General features: G+C 51.9%; 7 protein-coding genes across 7 annotated transcripts; 3 read left to right on the top strand and 4 right to left on the bottom strand.

Moving 5' to 3' along the window:
* The first annotated feature begins 3085 nt into the window (after window positions 1-3085).
* Window positions 3086-5355, top strand: VE01_10475 (uncharacterized protein). Its single transcript, XM_018279873.2, has one exon. The coding sequence runs from the start codon at window positions 3788-3790 to the stop codon at window positions 4850-4852; it is 1065 nt and encodes a 354-aa protein (XP_018125361.1). The 5' UTR covers window positions 3086-3787; the 3' UTR covers window positions 4853-5355.
* A 168-nt stretch (window positions 5356-5523) lies between these two features.
* On the bottom strand, window positions 5524-6602 carry VE01_10474 (uncharacterized protein; the record flags this gene model as incomplete). Its single annotated transcript, XM_018279872.2, has 2 exons — window positions 6184-6602; window positions 5524-6074 (listed from the first exon to the last, which is right to left on the bottom strand). The coding sequence occupies exons 1-2, from the start codon at window positions 6266-6268 to the stop codon at window positions 5524-5526; spliced, it is 636 nt and encodes a 211-aa protein (XP_018125367.1). The 5' UTR covers window positions 6269-6602.
* Window positions 6603-7057: 455 nt separating this feature from the next.
* VE01_10473 (uncharacterized protein) lies at window positions 7058-9190 on the bottom strand. Its single transcript, XM_018279871.2, has 4 exons — window positions 8841-9190; window positions 8332-8779; window positions 7634-8264; window positions 7058-7577 (listed from the first exon to the last, which is right to left on the bottom strand). The coding sequence occupies exons 1-4, from the start codon at window positions 9031-9033 to the stop codon at window positions 7212-7214; spliced, it is 1638 nt and encodes a 545-aa protein (XP_018125360.1). The 5' UTR covers window positions 9034-9190; the 3' UTR covers window positions 7058-7211.
* Window positions 9191-12042: 2852 nt separating this feature from the next.
* On the top strand, window positions 12043-12294 carry VE01_10472 (uncharacterized protein; the record flags this gene model as incomplete). The annotated part of the gene is made up of 2 exons (XM_018279870.1): window positions 12043-12097; window positions 12161-12294. The coding sequence occupies 2 exons, from the start codon at window positions 12043-12045 to the stop codon at window positions 12292-12294; spliced, it is 189 nt and encodes a 62-aa protein (XP_018125366.1).
* Window positions 12295-14018: 1724 nt separating this feature from the next.
* Window positions 14019-14702, top strand: VE01_10471 (uncharacterized protein; the record flags this gene model as incomplete). Its single annotated transcript, XM_018279869.1, has 1 exon — window positions 14019-14702. One exon carries the CDS (start codon window positions 14019-14021, stop codon window positions 14700-14702), a length of 684 nt encoding a protein of 227 aa, XP_018125364.1.
* A 560-nt stretch (window positions 14703-15262) lies between these two features.
* Window positions 15263-16037, bottom strand: VE01_10470 (uncharacterized protein). Its single transcript, XM_018279868.2, has one exon. It carries the CDS (start codon window positions 15871-15873, stop codon window positions 15475-15477), a length of 399 nt encoding a protein of 132 aa, XP_018125365.1. The 5' UTR covers window positions 15874-16037; the 3' UTR covers window positions 15263-15474.
* A 1160-nt stretch (window positions 16038-17197) lies between these two features.
* VE01_10469 (uncharacterized protein) lies at window positions 17198-18814 on the bottom strand. Its single transcript, XM_018279867.2, has one exon. It carries the CDS (start codon window positions 18551-18553, stop codon window positions 17537-17539), a length of 1017 nt encoding a protein of 338 aa, XP_018125380.1. The 5' UTR covers window positions 18554-18814; the 3' UTR covers window positions 17198-17536.
* Between the last annotated feature and the right edge of the window lie 227 nt (window positions 18815-19041).

The following is a 19041-nucleotide window of genomic DNA, read 5'->3' as shown; positions in this document are numbered from 1 at the left end:
ATTTATTGGCTTATGTATGTACCACCGTACCCTCCCCATCCACCCCCATCCCTTTGGCTTGGCACAACCTTGCAGTTCAGTTAGTTACAGTTTCTGGAAGTAGAGTTACTCGTAGCACGCTATCTTTTCTACAACTTGTCCCATCCCACGCTATTTCATTATTTCCACCACGCAACGAACGGCAAAAGTTGTACTGTGTTGGAATTTTAGTGTGGTTGGGGGAAAAATAGTTAGGTCTCTTGGCTATCTGTTAGTTCCGCGATTTGGCGTGTTTTCTTCGTGGTCTTTCTTACAGGGCAATTACTCATGTTATGTTTTCTAGGGCGGTTAATTCACGATTTTTGCCCCCTATAAAATTTTGATTAGCACACCAGACATAGACCACACCCTCCCCCAACGACGATCTAGTACACAGGGGGGTGCACATCATCAGCTTCGAACTTGACGGCCCTCTCCTGCACGCCATTCTAGCCACATAAACTCGGTGTCTAGAACTATTTTGATTTGCCAAGTTACAAAAGTCTGAGTGAGCGAGGGTGGCGAGACTGGTGCTGGAAGAAGAGAAAGAATGGCTCACAGGACCAACCTGAGAATGTAACACCAGCAAGCCAGCCTATCTCCTTCCTAACTCTCTCCCACCGAGACCTCACTTCTCAACCTTCGAGACTTTCTCGTCACAACATCCCACACACACACACAGCGGGCTCGTCCAGAGTCAATCAAAGATCGGTACATCACCCCCCCTCCCCCCGAAGTAACCATCTATCTCCACGAACCCCATCCGTTTCGGGCCTGGGATCTCAGCACATGGCATGCATGAATCGATCGCATGAGCAGACGAGGCTGGATCGAAGAGAGCTGACAACGTCACACCGGCGAATAGGCGAACAAGAAGTCTTACCAGGAAAGAGTCCATCACAAAGTGGCACAATCAATCCCCCCCTTCAGATAAAAAATATACATCCGATACTTCCACACAGAGTACTCGCCGTAACTAACTAAACCACCCGGTAGCTAGCCCTGATTCGCGGTGTGTGTAGTGTATAGCAGAGGTGTGAGACTTGCCGTCACGGATTCGAGATATCGAGAGACGACGGAATTGTGGCCCGTTTGTGATTGACATGTGCAACTGCAACACCAGTAGCTGTGCATGTGTGTAACATAACCACCTTCCCCCACCGAGGAGATACTGGGAGGATTTCAACGAGAGAGAGACGGGAGTGTTCGCCACTGGCCAATGGGATCGGCAGCATTTGCAGTATTTGCTGCGGTTTTGTTGACACACTACTAACAATACTAACAGTACTAACACTGCGGAACCACCAAGGTCAACAGAAGAGGGGTGATCAAAACAAGACAGACAGCTCCATCTCCCCAAGAAGAATAACTATGGGGCGGAGAGAAGGAAGGGAACGAGAAAGCTCCTGTCAAATCCCACACCGACTGGTACTCTACTCACTACTCTATCAAGTTCGGAGTAACTGGGACTGCAGTATACTGTATTGTACTCTACATATAACCAACCCCCCTCCTCATCCAGAGAAAAAAGATTCTCCTCCCTCCTCCCCATTATGAGAACGAGCGAATGACGTGGCAACCCGATCTCCACCGCCCTCAATATACCTGAGAATCTGGATGTTAATTTACTTGTACTGTACACGCTGTACAAAACTGTATTGTACTGCTGTATGGGATAGGATAGGATGAAGTATGCCCGCCCAGCTCTCCGCGGCCTCCTTGGCTGGTAGTTGGTCTCTTCCCACCCGCAGGTTAAGTGAGAATCAAACAAAATGTTGCATTGCATGTGCTCCCTTCTATCCCTTCCTGTCCCACCCGACCACCACCACCACCACCACCACCACCGATCTGATCCCACCCGTCCCACCTTCCCTCGTACAAATCTCTACTCCGTACACTCTTCCACGTGATACCACACGCACTGCCATCTCAACACCTTCATACCGCCAGAAGACAGACTGGTTACGGCAGATACTGTAGTAAGCTGTAGCAGCTGCAACAGATCGTATCGTAGAAACTCGACTCACCTCGGCCCATCACCCACCATCGCCACCCCCCACCCAATCACAACCCCCCCATCCCATCATCCCTGCATGCCACTCACTCGCCTCTCAGGGCCCCCCACTAGCGTCCCCAACCTTAAAATTGTTGAGGACGCGACCGACCACCAGAGTACCACCCACCCACCCACCCACGACACCCATGTCCCCCTCTCGGAAGGAAGAGCGGGAAGACTTGGCGGGCGGTGTGTGTCTGTCTGTTGGCTGGATGGTGGAGAGGTACGGGAGGGTGTGTACTGGGTACATGGGGGGGATGGATGGATGGATGGATGGGTGGTGGTGGTGGGATGGTGGGGGGTGGGAAGAGAGATCTAAGCGAGGAGGGGGAGTTTCACGTGCGGATGGGACCGAGATGGGTTGTTGTTGGGGATGGGGAGGGGAGGAGAAGTCAGGTGATTGGAGGGGTCGGAGCCTATCAAGTAAAATGGCTGAGTGGTTGAAGGCGTTGGTTGGGGTGGTGCTTGCATGACAAGTTGATGCACGTGATTACATTATAGAGTTGGTAGGGGTTTATTGCACGTGATGTAAATATTATTGGTCATGTGATCGTATATTTATGGTGCTAGGTTGCGGATGTTTGCACGTGATGTATATGGCAGCGATCACGTGATTGGATTGTTAGGAAGTAGATTGGGGTTTTTACACGTGATTGAAATAGTTATGGTCATGTGATCAGAAATCTATGGCGCCAGGTGATGGTTGTTTGCACGTGATAGTGTAATTTTAAATCATGTGATTGGTTTGATATGAGCCAATCGAATACAAATGGCCGAGTGGTATATGGCGCCAGGTCGTGGTTGTTTGCACGTGATGACTGAATTTTAGATCATGTGATTAGTTTGATATGAGCCAATCGAATACAGATGACCGAGTGGTATATGGCGCCAGCTCCTTTCACAATTTGGTCATGTGATTTAATAGATTGGCGATCTATCTAATCTTATCTCTTCAACGGCTGTGCCTATTCCGGCTCTTGCAGGATCAGTCAGCCGCCACAATACGGTAGTTCTCAGCTATATCAATCGTTGATATCCCTTTTCACCTTCACTCCCTCGGATCCGCCGGTTAGAAGACAAACTCCGACGACAATTTTGCAAAGAGTCACACTGCAGCCTAACATTTCAGGAACAATCCCCTCATCCACCACCAAAATCCCAACACTTTAGTGCCGGAGCACGGCAAACCCTCTTCGGTACAACGGCCACTCGTACCTTACATACCAAAGCCAGCCACCCGCCCCTTACCACCGAGCGGCTCAAGAACCCCCTCTAACCCTCTCACACTCTAGACCGCCTCCCCGCTTCTTTCTTTTCGACGCTACCCCACACAAAACCACTCCAACTCCGGACTCAAACCCTTACTAACGCTCGTCTCCACGTGGTTTGACGCGAGCAGTTTGCGTAGTTTGCCCTCTCCGTCGGCCTATTGTGCCGCGGAGATGTTATGTCCACGGTTTTTGTCCGGCTGAGGGAGCACAGAGCTTGCTGTAGCTGCTGTGGTTGGTAGGTACTTTCGGTAAGTAACTGGTTATTTTTGTCTGTTCTTGAGACATCCTGGGTATTCGTCATATTCGGACATACCCGTCCGTTCTTTTCTTCCTTGAGTCTTCCATTCCGAGTCCGTTTGCTTTCTTTTGCTTTTTATATGATCTCATCCCCCGTCGCGAGCGAGAAATATACGATACCGCAGATGTCATCAGAGCCCTCACCATGTTCCACTCGAGCATGTCGCCCGCACCATACACGACGTCAGCTGGCAGCTCAACGGCCTCTAGCTCAACGTCTTCAAAAACAACTCTCCAAGCCTCACCATCACCCTCGCCATCACCCTCGCCATCACCGTCAATCTCGCCCTCACCATCACCATCCCCCTCACCCTCACTCTCACCCATCCCCCCACCCTCACCTACACACCAACCCCGCCGCACCCCCTTCGACATAGACCACCACCTCAACCCCTATCTACCTACCCCCCGCCTCCACCTCCTCCCCCGCCCCCTCGCCCACCTCCTCGGCCACCGCCCCCACCTCCACCACCCCCCTCGCACGCTCCTCACCACTCTCCTCGCCCTCCTAGGAACCTTCACCGGCCTCGCTCTCGCCACTTTACTCTTCCACATCCTCCCCTCCCTCTCTGCGGCTACGGATGCGAATCCCCTTATCATCGCTTCGCTGGGCGCTACTGCGATACTGTTGTACTCCACCCCCGCCTCGCCCCTCGCGCAACCGCGGCCGTTGTTGTTGGGACAGGCGATATCAGCCACAGTCGGGATTCTAATCACGCTCGCCTTCCGCTCTCTCGGCCATGAGGAATTCGAACGCCTGAGATGGTTAGCAGGCGCCCTAGCTGTCGCGATAGCGGCGGCGGTGATGTCTTTTACGAAGACCGTCCACCCCCCCGCCGGCGCAACGGCGTTGTTGGCTGTTACGTCAGACGAGATTATAGAGCTGGGCTGGGGGTTGGTGGCACTGATTGAGGTGGGGTGTGCGGCGATGATGGTGGTGGCGCTGGTGTGGGGGAATCTGCACAAGGGGAGGAGGTATCCGGTGTTTTGGTGGACGGAGATGGAGTTGGGGGAGGTGGAGGAGGGGGTGGTGGAGAAGGAGATGGAGGAGGGGAGGGGGGAGAGGGTGGTGGTGTTGCCGAGGGGGTTTGTGTTGAGTGAGGGGGAGAGGGAGGTTTTGGAGAGGATTGAGGGGAGGGTTGCTGCTGCTGCTGCTGCTGCTGCTGCTGCTGCTGTGAAGGGGGGGATGGGGGTGAAGGTTGTGCCGTGATGGAGGGATGATTGATGAATGACTGGCTTTAGACGAGCACGGATGGAAGGCTGTGTGTGGTAGACGGACTAGACGGGTGGTGGGATAGACCTGAAGAGATTATATACGACATGGCTAGACGGACGACTAGACAAAACGGCGGTTTATACGGCATCGATATACGGCAGACCAGATACGACGGCAGATTTACATGGCATGTTAGACGGCAGACATGGCGAAAATATACATGAGCGGACAGTACGCCCAGAATGGGGTACCAGGCCGGATGACGATACACGACATTTACAGAAACGAACACCTACAAAATTTGAGCATTAAAAGCGGGCAGGGAAAAATGGCAGCATATGGAAGGCGTTTTGGGAATTTAAAATATTGCTTTAGCATAGGCGTACATAGATAATACGCGGCGCGGAAAAAGGGGAAGAGACGCCCCACTCAAGCAGGTTTACAGCTTCACAGCGACGAAACCAATGTTCACATGAAGCAGAACCGAGAGAAGCGGTAATTATATCAATAAAACAAAAAATATATCAAAACCACGCCGCCCGCGCCACCATGCACCACCGCACCCCCCCTCCTCCTCCCCCATCTCCTTACACATACATACACAAACACAACTCCTCCTACCCCCCTTTCCTCACTACTACCCTCCAATCACCCAGCCCAGCCCCCTACTGCTTCTTCTTGGAACCCCCCTTCCCCTTCCCCTCCTTCTTCTCCATCGCCTCAAACTGCGCCCTCTCCTCCCTCTCCCTGCGCTCCGCATACCACTGTCCCGCCTGCAGCACCAGCACACCCACCAGCACTAAGGCAAGAATCGTATTACTCGCCGCAAGCACCTTAAGACTATCCTCCCTCCCAACCACCTCCTCCCCATCCGCAACCTGTACAACAGCGTCCCACTCCCCCTTCGTCACCACTCTCAATCCCTTGATAATGTTTGTGATGTAAACGATCACGCCCACGACGTAGAGGACCAAGCTAGCGCCATCGAAGAGTAAATTCGCTTCGGAGGGTTTGAAGAGTTTCAAGAGGAAACCGGCGAAGCCGACAACGATGAGGAAGTGCAGGATTCGTGGGATCAGAGGGGGGGAGGCGTGAAGGAATTGGAGGTGCGTTTCCAGGTCCGAGAGGAAGGTGGGGGGGAGGGGGCTGGAGGTCCAGAGGAGAGGGTAGTCGTAGGGGAAGGAGGAGAAGAGCATGCCGAGGAAGAAGGATGTTGCTGTTGGGGGAGGGGAAGAGGTTAGCTGGTTGGTCTGGTTGGTCTGGTTTGAGGGGTTTGGGGAAGGAAGGGATGAGGGGAAAGGGGATGGAGGGAGGACGGGACGTACGCGCAACGATCATGTATGTAGCGAATGACCCCGAGCTAGGCGCGCGATTGGGGTCATCGAAAGTTTTGAGGCCGAGGAAACTCATCGTGGCAGTTGTTCTTGCTATCTCTTACTCCTTCTTCTTATTCAATCCCCAATAATCCCGCAACAACCGTATTGTTCCTTTTCGCGCTCGTAAACCTCAATGCGTCTCCCGTTTCCTTCGCGATTCGTATGCTGCTGCTGCTGCGCGCGACAGAAATTCTTGCGATGTGAAGTATGCGTATGTGTCGAGATTACCAGAACGCAGAGGTGGACGTAAACTGGACTGACCTGATGTTCGTTGCGCGCGCGGCCGCGAGTGGAAATGTCGCGAGCGATTGGATTGGATGGGAGGAGCTACGTAGCTTGGCGGCGGGGGTGGGCTCGCTTGGGGGACTGATTAGGCAGGCGGGCGGGACGTGTGTGTCGATGCGGCGGTCGACGTAGGGGGGGGAGGCGGCACGAAAAAAAAAATTGAGGGGAAAGGGGGGGGGGTCAGTGTGTGGTGTATGGGATGGGATGAGGGGATTGGGGAGGGGAGGGGAATTATTCTGTTTGGAGGTTGTTTGGGGGGTTTGGGTGGGTTTTTGGGAGAGTGACGTTTGGTTAGTGGTTGTGGCTCTGCCGTGATGTGGGATAATCACTTTTTTGCGTCGGGGTGTTTTTATTGCTACTATTGTTTGAGGATTATACTTAAATCACTGTGCACTGATATATAATCTAGAGGGCGAACGAATTCTCCTTCTTCTCCTTTACTTGATTAGTGTTATTTATTTAGAAAAATAGCCAAGTCACTCAAAAACATAGTCACGTCCCAGCCATTCAACAGTAGAAACAAAAACCATAATTCAGAGGGATCAAATAAATTTATTCGCCGCTACTGAGTTTCATAATTATAATTATCTAATCATCATCATACAAAAGAGTGTAATCCAAGAACCGCTCCATTAATCCAGTGTCTCAAACCAGAGGCGCCGCGTACCAGCGCACACCTACAATGGCAAGCTCTAGTTCAGCGCCTTCTCGTCCGTTACGACCTCTGGCGCCTTCGCGTCAATGTGGTTCATGCCGTGGATACCCTCCTCGCCACCAGCGGCGCTGTAGTTTTCGATCTGCTCAACCAGCTGCCTGCCCTTCTCGGTGGCGACGGCGCCGCCCAACAAAGCGGAGTCGCCGTCGAAGTGCTTGACGATTTCCTCGAGTGCGGTGTTGCTAGTCTCGACGTAGAAGAGGTAGACGACCAAAAGCTCAACGGCCAGCCAGACGTCGTACACGATGTAGTACTTCCATGCCAGCTTGCCGAGGGCGACGGGGTTGACGTAGCTGTTGAAGAACAGCGAGAGATCGATCGCGAGCCACATTACGGTCATACCCTAAAATGAAGTTAGTTTCCGCGTTTCTAGCTTCGGATATTGATAGGGTGTCGTACCTTGGCACGGATACTGTATGGCAAAATCTCGACGGCGTAGCCGACAAGCAGACCAGACCAGGCCATGTTGTAGAAACAGTAGAAGATGAAGATGAAGGCGATCTCAGCATTTGCAGCCATGGTATTTGGGTTCTCCTCGTCAGTCCTGGCGACAATTGATGCAGTTGCGGTCCAGATAATGAAGGCTCCGAGCATGCCTCCAGTTGCAGTAAGGAAGAGTAGGCGACGGCCGAGCTTGTCAATCCAGAAGCACATGAACAAGGCGACGCAGAAGTTGACAATATTCAGGATACCGTTGATCTCAAGCTGCTTGTCGGAGTCTTCAATTCCTATCAGTTTCAAAACGTCGGTCATGTAGTAGGACACGAGTCCGTTTCCAGACCACTGGGAGAAGAAGCCGAGAGAGATGAGGATGATAAGACGATGGCGGTTGCCCTTGGTGCTGATCAGCTGTTTCCATCCGTTACCCTCGAACTCTTGCTCCAGCTTGATGGTCTCGGTGATCTCGGTGAACTCGAGCTGCACCAACTCATCGTCTTGGTTGCCGCGAGCGTGTACGTCAGCAAGAACTTTGAGGGCTTGCTCATGCTTTCCCTTAGCGATAAGGAAACGCGGCGATTCCGGTACGAACCTGTTTATATTGTCAGCATGTATAGTGCAGAGGAAAATGTGTCCCACAGAAGTTACGGTTAACGTACCAGATAAAGATCATTTGGAGGCAGGACGGCAGGGCCTGGAGGATGGTGGGGATTCTCCATGCCCAATTATTTGTATCTCCCAGCTTGTTTGTACCGAATGCTGTCCATGATGCAACAATGCTACCGAAATACCAGGTACAGTTGTAAATTGTGGTGTAAATCGCGCGATGCTGGGGGTGGACAAGCTCTGCAACAAGAAGAGGGGAAGCTCCGTGAGCGATGGCGACACCGAAACCGACGAAAAAACGTGACGCAGTAAGGAGTTGCAAGTTGATACCAATCGATTGGAGAACAACACCGAGAATCATAATAGTGCAGCCAATAATGATACCCCAACGTCTGCCGAGGATATCGGCGGTATATGGGACGACTGGGAGCGCGCAGATAGAACCGACTGACATGATGGCGTTGAGGAGACCACGGGAGGCCGGGTCCGGGGACTTGAATTCTGTGAGGTATGTTAGGACGTATTCGGGGTTAAGGCCAAAGCCAGCGCGCGGGGTACTCACCACTCCTCCATGACTCCATAGCCTGGAGACCGTTCATGAGAGATCCATCGTAACCGTTCGTAGCAGACGTCAAGACGACGAAACCAAGGCAGATGTACAGCGACCTCATGCCAGGTTCATTCCACCAGGTAATGCGCGGGAAGTCGCGTCCAGCGACCTCGAAGGTTGGCTTGCTTGGAGTGTAGAACGGCATGGCGGCGACTGAGTTGCTCGCGACGCTGTTTGATAGCCGATCTTGGGGATACCTTTCTGTGCAGGAGAAGGGGCGTCAATGACTATATATGCATTTTGGGGTTGTCTCCGAGAACGTGCATCTCCCCCCCCTTGCCCCTCCCAATACAACCCTGGTACCCCGAAAACAATCGCATCTAGAGTACACCCTAACGCCCCTCCAATTCATCCCCGCATAGAAAGAGAGACCACTGAGGGCGATTTTCTTCCCACTGGGGCATAGTAAAATCACGAGCGTGTTCTGGTGCCGGGTGGAGTGCGTCGGTGGAGTCTGCGGTGGATCCCATCACACATGGAGTTGGGGGTTGACACTGTCAATTACACTGGGGCCGCCGAAAGCCAACAGCGGCCAGGGCGCATTTATCCCACCATCACGGCAGGGCAGTTATGCGTTCCCCTGAGCCGGTAAGGGTTCCATTGGTTCTGTAGAGAAAAGCGATTGGATGGTCTGTTTTCCATGGCATTAGGCTAAATACCGCCGTCGTACTCCGCACTCTGGATAAAGTCGATTACCCCGGAACATGCGTGATCCACCACCACATCTGGGATAGTGGCACATGAACCTTGAGAGGGGAGGTCTAACCGTGGAGGAGACAAGACACACTTGGCACTGTCAGAAGTCACCAGCGCAAAACCCATGCCGGTAAAAGGAGCTTCAGCACAGTGGATGGTCAAATAGTGGATTCTTCTTCTTTTCCTGCCGAGGCCTGAGATTGATCTCCTCTATCCGTCTTCGGCGAGGGTGGATCAAAGGCATAGTCGGGAGAAGAGGTTTAATTTTGGGTGAAAGCTGGGGACACCGAGGACGGGAAGAGAGTTTTTCATCTGGGTAATATCGAACAGCACGAACAAACGAAGCCCTAATCAGGCAAGAACCGTCCTGTGGAGGTGCTAAGTAGATTTGGTGTTCGATGTGGAAAGCGTGGGCGTCGCCCGCGTATTGTTGTCGAGTATGAAGGAGAGAGAGAGCCAATGGTAAACGCGTGGCGTATGCTTGTTAACTGCCGTGGCGATATCCAGTCCCGGCGCTCGGTTACCATCGCCGAGCAAAGCGCCGCAAAAACCATAGAACTGTACCGCTTTTGCCATCGATCAGCTTTGATCAGCTGTATTTTTGCACAATAGTTCGCAGGAATCATAGTATCTAACAACCTCAGAACTGAATACCACCTCCAACAATGACAATGCGTATGGCGTTCTCGCACTTTGCGTACTGGAGCATGTGCATTGATCCGATAAACCGAGGGTCTGGATGTGGGGTCTCCACTGAATGGGTCTATAGTCTCCAAGAATCCCCAAAATGAAGTATTCCCCCCACCAGCAACTTAGCCGGCCTTCTCGAACCCGTTCCATTATCCAGCTAACGACTCATCCCAGCGACCTAATACTGAAGCGGACTCTTCCCCCAACATGATTCTCGCCTCAAGGTCCACTTCCATCGCTCTTTCCTTTCAGGCAGAAAGCTGCAAGTGCAATCCCAGACGAGGATTACCGCGTGGAGGGAAAGAACGATCCACCCGTCACGCCACATGCACGTGGGATGGGGTGGCAAAAGGGCTGAGGGAAGAGCGAGCTAGAGCTGAGAGCTATGCGCCGTCGATCTGTTGCATGTACAGTGCAAGCATGGCAGCCGATATATTGAATCGCCAAGTCGGCTTGCAGTGGCTGCTGGGAATACTCGGTAGTGTTCTGCTAGATGGTAATCTGGGGCGTGTTCCAGAAAGATAATTGTCTTGGCCGAAGCCTGTCTGGGTAGCACACACCTCGGGAGTATGCGTACGTGGCGCCTGCATCTCGTAGTTGATGGTGGTCTGCGATCTCCGATTCTTCCCTCTACTCGTTGAGGTTGCTACTGAACCTCCGGTTCATTTCCTATTCGTTCAGCCATCCATCCTGTTCCCTGAAGTCTCCCGCAGTCAGGCTCTTTTCTTGCAATATTGATTTCACTCCTGCGGTATTCGTTCTGACTACGATGGATGCTGCTCCCCAAAGCTTTGGTTTCGGGGGAGCGGCTCACTCCATATAGGATTGGTTTATTCCTACAGCGTTCGTTCAGATTGCTACGGACTCTATTTTCTGGAGCTTTGGGCTCGGAGAAGCGGACTGATTCTTACAGCATTGGTTTTATTCAATGTCATTCAAACTGTCACGGATCCTGTTCTCTGAAGGTTTGGGGGGTGGCTCGTTTCGTACAGTATTGATTCTACTCCCATTCGTTCTGACTGCTACAGATCTTGTTTCTCTGGGGGGTGGCCGCTGAAAATCGATTTTGCGGCGTCCCTCGGCTACACAACTCAGATTTCATGGATATTGACAAGCTGCTTATCCTTCAGGTTAGATTGAGATGACGAGCACACCCATAACTCCTTTGCAGGCAGTCGCTATTTTTCAAGCCAGTGAGGGGTGGTGAGTTCATGCATGGGTTTGTCCAGGGAGTCATGGTGAGCTCATCAATGGCCTCGGTCCGTTTGCTTTCTCTTCTGCTTATAGTCATTTGGATTTTGGGGGGAGGGTGACAAGCCCCATGACCAACGTACATATTTTGAAGGAATGGAGGTAAACATGGAAGACACGTGCGGACTCACACGACATGGATTATAACTTGCATGATGCATGTCGGCCTTTTCGAATTTCGTACCATGCCCATGATGCTCCCTGGAGGATGCAGTAGGCTGTTCGACATGATTCCCAACAATGCGACACTGACTCGCAGCTGTCAACAAAGGGTTCATTGGTAATCAATCTGCAGCCCGATGGAATGGGTGTGGACGATGGGCGGCTGTCCAACGTGTGTGTTGGATGATTTGGCATGATTGGCTATAGGCAATGAGGGGAAGATAATAGAGAGACCTCGAGATATTACGCGCTTGCGTCGTGGTTATCTGCTATTCGCCAAGAATCCTTCTGATGGTGGTGGTTGTCAGCCACAAGTTCGGCGTCTAGATGATGGCGTGCAGCCGCGCGCTGAGCAATGGCCATCGAAGTGGCCGGCCTAGTTGGCGTTTCTATTGGAAAGACTCCAGAAGGTTTGTGAGCCAGTCAGACAACAGTCTTGTATCTTCTCCAACACACACTTCTGAGTTGAACAGATGTTGGCAGCAATTGGTGTTGGTCCACGGGCCACAGAACACCAGATACCGCGCGCTCTGCGAAGCTCTGCTTCATCTTCTGGCGCCAATGTATTATTAACGGCGAAGAGGTCGTCGACACTGGATCTCGTTGATTCGCGCCCGTCACAGACCAAAATATAACTCTGCTGGCGCGCGCTCTTTGTGTCAGTTTATCTGCATGGCCTACTTTGACGGCCGTCCTTCTCTAAATAGGAGACTCTCAGTTTGGCACTTTGACACTACATAAGCAAGGGAAATGCCCACTATCGTGACATTTAAGCAAGAACCTCATTGACATTCTGTTCTGACATAACTTGTACACCCGGGATCAGCGTTTACTTGCTGGATCTGTTGGTTGTCTCGCCTCACTCAAGCCACCCGTCTTCCCCGTCCTCCCAACGAAAGTCGTCTGACCCGTCGGCCTGGTTCCAACACCGCTCTGGATCTTGGGATTTTTTTTTGTCTCGCTTTCACCTCGGGCCCATTGCCCTTTTCCGTCTACCACGCCTCTACCACATTGAAGCCACGACGCCCTCGAGTTACTCTGGATAGTACCGCTGGTCAACCTGTCCAACTTCCCAATTCCAACTGCAGCGCAGCCAACAAGTGACGCTCCCTTCCAGCCACCAAATATTGCGCAGCACGACCAAGCCCGTACTTCGATACATAGCTGGACTATTGGCCCAAGTAGTGCTGAGACTCCGTCCAGATCACCTTTTGTCTCATTGGCCCAAAGACCAAAGAGTTGAAGAGTTAGCCGCCGAGGACTGAGCGCCAAGTATAGTACTGACGCACATACGCATTCTCGTCCTGTCCAATCACAAGCAAAACACGGAAGTCACAGGCCAATCAAGAGCGGGTATCTGCAGGCGCCGCTCAAGCTCGACGCATTCGCTGGCAGTGACCTTCACAATAGCACCACAGCATCTGAGCACTGTGCCCCTACTGCAACTGTACATACAGTTCACATTCACACTTTGACGATCTCTTCTCCTCATCCACGGTTTCCCCGATTATCGTCGCATTCACATTATTCTTTACCGTCTTCGTCTTCATCGCCATATCCAACGATCTCTCTTGCGCGCTCTCTTCAAACGCGTCAACAGTACGAATCAACAACTGATCCAAGATCTATATCGAGCTCAATCATCGATCCTTCGCCCTCGACCTAAAACGCGGCCAAGAACCAACGGGCGCTCTATTGCACCCACAGGACTGGGCGACCCACTACCCACAAACAGAACCCGCAATCCCACCCTGGCGCGATTCGCGACCTACTGATTGGCGTGTCGCTTAGTTCCCAGCAGAGGCAAAGCACAATCATTCATCCCGTTTCTTGTCAACCATCGCCTCTAATTGGCTCTTGTCTCACACACCCTTCTCCATTGCCGCCCTTATCACCTGCCAGCGCTTGACCAGGGGGACCAACTGAACGAACAAAGCTGCCACCTGCGTCCAACTACGACCTGTCCTGCAACCTACAATCCCTCTATCACTCACTGCTCACTCGCCCTGACTTGCCCGCGTTACTGCTCCTTGTGCCCCTCGTTGCTGCTATATCTGGCCGCTACTTCATACTCCAAACACTGCTGCGCCAGCTTGTTGACCTGGTCCACCCTTGTCACACGGGAACATTCATCTCACCCAGGCCCACCCGCCGCCTCTGTTTCTCTATAATACTTTACCTATCCACCCGTCACGATCACTTCATCTTTACGGACCACTGCTACGGTTTCGCTCCAAGGTGCCCTGCGTCTCGCATCTTGCCTCGTCTCCCATCCCGAGTCATTCATTCTCGACGCCTAAGGACACTCGCTTCAACAATCGAATACTCAAAATGGCCGCTTCAACGACTACCCGCCCGACGCTGCCAAAGCTGAAGACGCCTCAGACAGCGTCTTTTCCCTCTCCATTCCCCTCTGAACTCAGCGCCCGGTCTGCTCGCACGCCTCTCTCTGCTTTCCCCGACTACATCAAGATCGAGTGCGATACCAAGACCCCCATCACCCCGCCGTCCGCCTACCTCGATTTCCTCAAGAGCATGGCTTCACCCGTCGTAGCCGACAAGCCCAAGTCTGGCTCGACAACTCCCTCCTCCACCGCCCACTCCGACGGCGGCTCTACCACCTCAGTCTCACCCATCACCGACGATGACCACACCCTCCCACACAAATCACCCGCGCCCTCGCCTTTTGTCTACCCCACCTCCGCCCCCTCCACCTCTCGCATCCGCCTCCGCATACCTCCCTCCCCCGCCTTCTCTCTAAAGGACGCCCGCTCCCCGCTCAGCGCAAACCCATACAGCGCACACCCTATGAGCGCCACCAGCATTCGCTCCCCCTTCAGCGCCCGTAGTCCTCACGACTGGGACATCGCGCTCAAGGGACGCTGGTTCGACGTCAAAAGCCCGAAGACGAGCCGTAGCGGCGTAAAACAAATACGTGAGATTGTCACGCGCACCGTCACATATACGCCGAGGATGAGCGCGGCGCCGAAGGGGAAGAGGAGGAGGATCGAGTAGAGAGTTACGAATGGCTATGGGGAGCCTCACCGGATCGCTAGGTCGATACCGGGTGAGGTGAAGGCCTTCACATCGACAGCCCAATTACCATGAATTTGGGCCGTGGATACGAAAATCAACACACTAATTTAAGATGCGCTGGACACATCGCACACTACCTATCTACCTTATTTATCCATCACATCGAACTATATACCTCTCGGACACGGAGAAAAACGGTTGTTTTCTATTTAACGAGCCACGCACGCAACGCATGCGCTCGAGGAACGCTCGGCTTCAGGCTTGGAGCACTCGGAGCAGCTGGGGGCGGGGTTGGGGTGGGAGGGGGGTACTTTGTCTCCCGTCTGCCTATGCTACGTATGCTGGGACGGGATGGCGGGAGCAGGCGTTTTTATGGGAGTGTGCTTTTGGAGTTCGTTATGGGGGACTATACGGGGGGTCAATGGGAGGCATACATGTTATGTCATTGCGGAGTGGGAGGGTTAGATGCCCGTACATAGCAAGAAATGAAGATTCATATATCAAGCACGTCCACATCACGTTTTGACTCTCCTCTGCCTCCTCTAACAAAATAAACAAATAAACAGAACCCAATACGCGACCATTCCTCCCTAAACAGCCGGTCGCCATGGCCTCGACCAACCAACCCACTACCATATCTGCAGCCCGCAACGTGTCCAAGCTCCCGCTGCCAAAGCCACCACATCGCCATCTCGACTGCCCTCAGCACGCAGTATTGTACATACACACAACCACATCTGATTCCTCGTCCTTACACATCCCGGATGCAGCACATTTCCGCTGAGGCTTTACCCCATAACCAGGCGGCACAGATGTAGGATGATGGTGAGTAACAATTGCCATAGTGTCGACCGTTGAGGACCACACCTGTGGCTTTACGGTCTTTATCACAGGCGACAATACCGCTAGGGTCATCCCACCCCATATTACAGTAATGACTCTGATGGCTGCTGGCAAGAACTCCACAGTCGGTAGCAAAGATTGTGGGCTGAACCCAGAGAACTCCCGCCCCTTGAGGGGTTTGACCATTGGTCATGTAGGTGTAACCAACACCGACTTCGTTGGCCTTGCATGGCGTAGCCGTACTGAGTGTTGGTAAGGCGAGGAGAAGCGAGAGCGTAGAGAGGGTAGTGGTAGTTGTGAACCGCATGATTATAACAGTGTGGTTTGTTTTGGTTGTAATATGAGACTGATTTGGAGGCGTGCTATAACAGAAGGATATAATACGCAGTATTTACTATCTTATAGACATACTTGATGCCCTCGAGTGGATATTTTGCTGAAGAATTATCCAAACACTTAACCGGCTCAAATTACTTTTCTCTAATAACTAACAAAGCCAAGGCCCCTACGAGCAAATGCAGTATTTGATGTCCCAATTAGGCATACTTGACGCCGTCGAGAGGATATTTACTGGAGGGATATCTAGACATTTAGCCGGTTAGTACTACTTCTCTCCACTCCCCAACAAAGCCAAGATCCCGATGAGCAATCAATATCCGCTTGCGCATACCAATAGTTCCTAATAAAAAAAACCGCCAGAAAAAAACCTCGTTCCTGCGGCGCAGCTGTGCACAGCGACGACGACATCACGAAAATAAGACACAGAAACAAACTCCCCCCATTGCCCGTCGATCACCCATCACCCACCCAGTTCACCCCGCCAAAATCCCCTAAAAGCAGCACCACACACCCCCAGTCTCCACGCCGGTACGTACCCGCACCCCTCCCCCTCCCGGCGGCTACAGGATCACCCACGGCGCTGGAATCTTATGTACGCGCTCTGATTGGGTTCTTTTAATAAGCTAATGGTGTGGGGCCTGCGGGAGCAGACGGGGGACAGGGATGGTGAGAGGTGTGGGTATTTTTAGCTTGGTTGGATGCGGGTGTGAGTTTTGAGAGTGCGCTGTGAAACGCAGACGCAGTTTCAAGGAGGGTTATTTTTAGTGTTTCAATCGCTCCTGTTGTTTCGAGGGGGTGTGTTGGGGTCCTGTTTTAGAGCTGGAGTTCTGCCAGAATTAGAGGAGAGGGGAAAGAAGGGACAAGAGGGGAGGAATGCCGAGAACGGGATTAGAGGCCAAAACGGGATGACCGACGGGATACCTTTCACAATAGGACGGACACCGACGGGGCACGTGCATGGCGCTCGGCCGTCACGTTGTTGGACCGCTTGGTTGGGATGGAAGTCCGAGACAATACATGGGACACGTGATTGTTGGCTTTCGGGATGGCGTTTTGTGGTACAGTATCACAATTGGGGTAGCACCATCACTATCACATACGCTTGCTGCCGAGTTCATCACAGCACATCGATAGTTTCTGTTTTTCTTTTAACTAACTCTACGCCCACCTCATGCCTGGGGGTAGAGATATTTAGGGGCACGTGATTGTTAAGGAGGCGTTTTGTGGTGTCACATTGACACTAATCGTGGGTGGAAGGAAAGTGCGTTCGGAGACATTTATATAGTAAATTTGTAAATATCAGAACTTCTTCATTTTCTATATTTTTAATATGAGCCTATTTTACACCCTTTTTAGTAATTAGTAACTTTATAATCTTATAATCTAGATCGTGGTGTTCGAGCTTCGGGTTTAGTGCCCGCCTTAATCAGGCAATACGCCTGCATGTGCCTGCTGCCGCTTTCGAGTTCTATCAAATGGCAACAACTCCCTCTCCCGACTGCAAACATCTTAGTCGCGGTGTTCGCCAACCTATCTACCTCAGAGCATGGTTCCCCGCCCCAATCCTAGCCTGGTAAAGACCACAACACTACCATCTTCAGTAGACTTACAAACACTGGTAACGTATCTAATCACTCATCTCTCATCGCCTTCGCTTCCTCTCTTAACTCAAGCACAACTCTGCAAATCATCCCAATAACCATCTTATCCGCATCACCTGGTGCACAATTGCGATACAGGTTAACCATTTTATCCGGGTGCCACTTCAAACTCTCACGCTGCATAGTTTTAAACATCGCGGTCGTTTTCGTATCCGGGCACGCCTCGCGATAGAAGCCCCTAACATGTTCTCTGGTTAAATCTCCAAATCTGCCGGATTTCACTGGCCACGGAATGAGCGCTTGAGCTTGTTGCACTGTACAGGGCTCGTGCTTGGCTTCTTTAAAAGCTGCCCATTTAGTCACGTAATTTTGCCACGCTTGTTGCCACTCTCTTCGTTCCTTCATGGCTTGCTCTCTCGCTTGTTGCTCTCGTTCTCCACGTTTCTGTGCCTCACGTTGCCTTCGCTCGCGAGCCTCTTTGTCTCGCCGTTCCTGCTGCAATTTCTCCTTGTCTTGCTCCTCTTGCCTCTTCTTCCGTTGCTGGTCCTGTTGAGCCTCCCGACAATCCTGTTCTCGCTCTTTCTGTTTCATATCCTCTGCCTTAGTCTTGACATACTCATCCGTGTAGCGAGTATAATATGAGCGCGTTGACTGCGACTCCTTTGTGCGGTTTTTGGATTGCTTTCCTTTCCCCTTAGCCTCAGGGCCAGGTAGGTTTAATGCAACGATACTGGCTTCCCACTTCTTCACGATGTCGTCAGCCTGGATACCGTGCCGCCAACATAAAGACCGATATGCCGCTTCTTCCAGCAGAGTCGCAAAGTTGCCGCTACTAGGACCCATTAAGGCGAGGAGATCGAGCAGTCCGTACACAAAGTCACGATTATTTCGCGCAATCGGGTTCCGGCATTGTCGCCGCATGGACGGTGCGTAGCCCACGCAAGTAAAGGATCCTCGATCTGGGTTTATAATGCCCAGTATAGCTTCCGGATCCCATTGTGTAGCTTTGCAAGCACTTGAGAATGGAGTCTGAGCTTCAACCTTCATTTTGACCTGATTCGTCGATACTGAACTATTATTTGGTATACTTTTAGCTTTAAAGTATTCTGCGGAGAATATAAATGAAAGAGTCGTAGTAAAAAAATGCAGGCCACAAACACCTTTAAGTGAGAATACCAAACTCAACTGTAATTATAGTTGCATTAGAGACGTGCGCATGCCACCTATATATCCTCATCAATCAGATAGTACTTTCACGACCGAAGCCCTAGCTGTCGTCCTTTTACTGCGCCATTTTGCAGCCACAATGTGAGGCCTGCATAATGACATGGTTGCGTATCGAAAGACACCCATACGAAAATAGTGCAAGGAAGTCATTGGCTGTCTACATGGAAGTTGCAACAGCCTGCGCCACAACCAACAATGATTATATAATGAAGGCTGCTACAACGCAAAGGGATATTCATCTACGAGAAACAGTTCCACAAACATCTCCTCGAAGCACAGCCTCACAAAGATAAAGGACCCCTTGTAAG

This window comes from Pseudogymnoascus verrucosus (assembly GCF_001662655.1).
Source record: "Pseudogymnoascus verrucosus strain UAMH 10579 unplaced genomic scaffold scaffold_79, whole genome shotgun sequence".
Lineage (NCBI taxonomy): Eukaryota > Fungi > Ascomycota > Leotiomycetes > Thelebolales > Thelebolaceae > Pseudogymnoascus > Pseudogymnoascus verrucosus.
The sequence above is the reverse complement of the archived record's forward strand: the minus strand, read 5'-3'. Positions and strand labels throughout refer to the sequence as shown.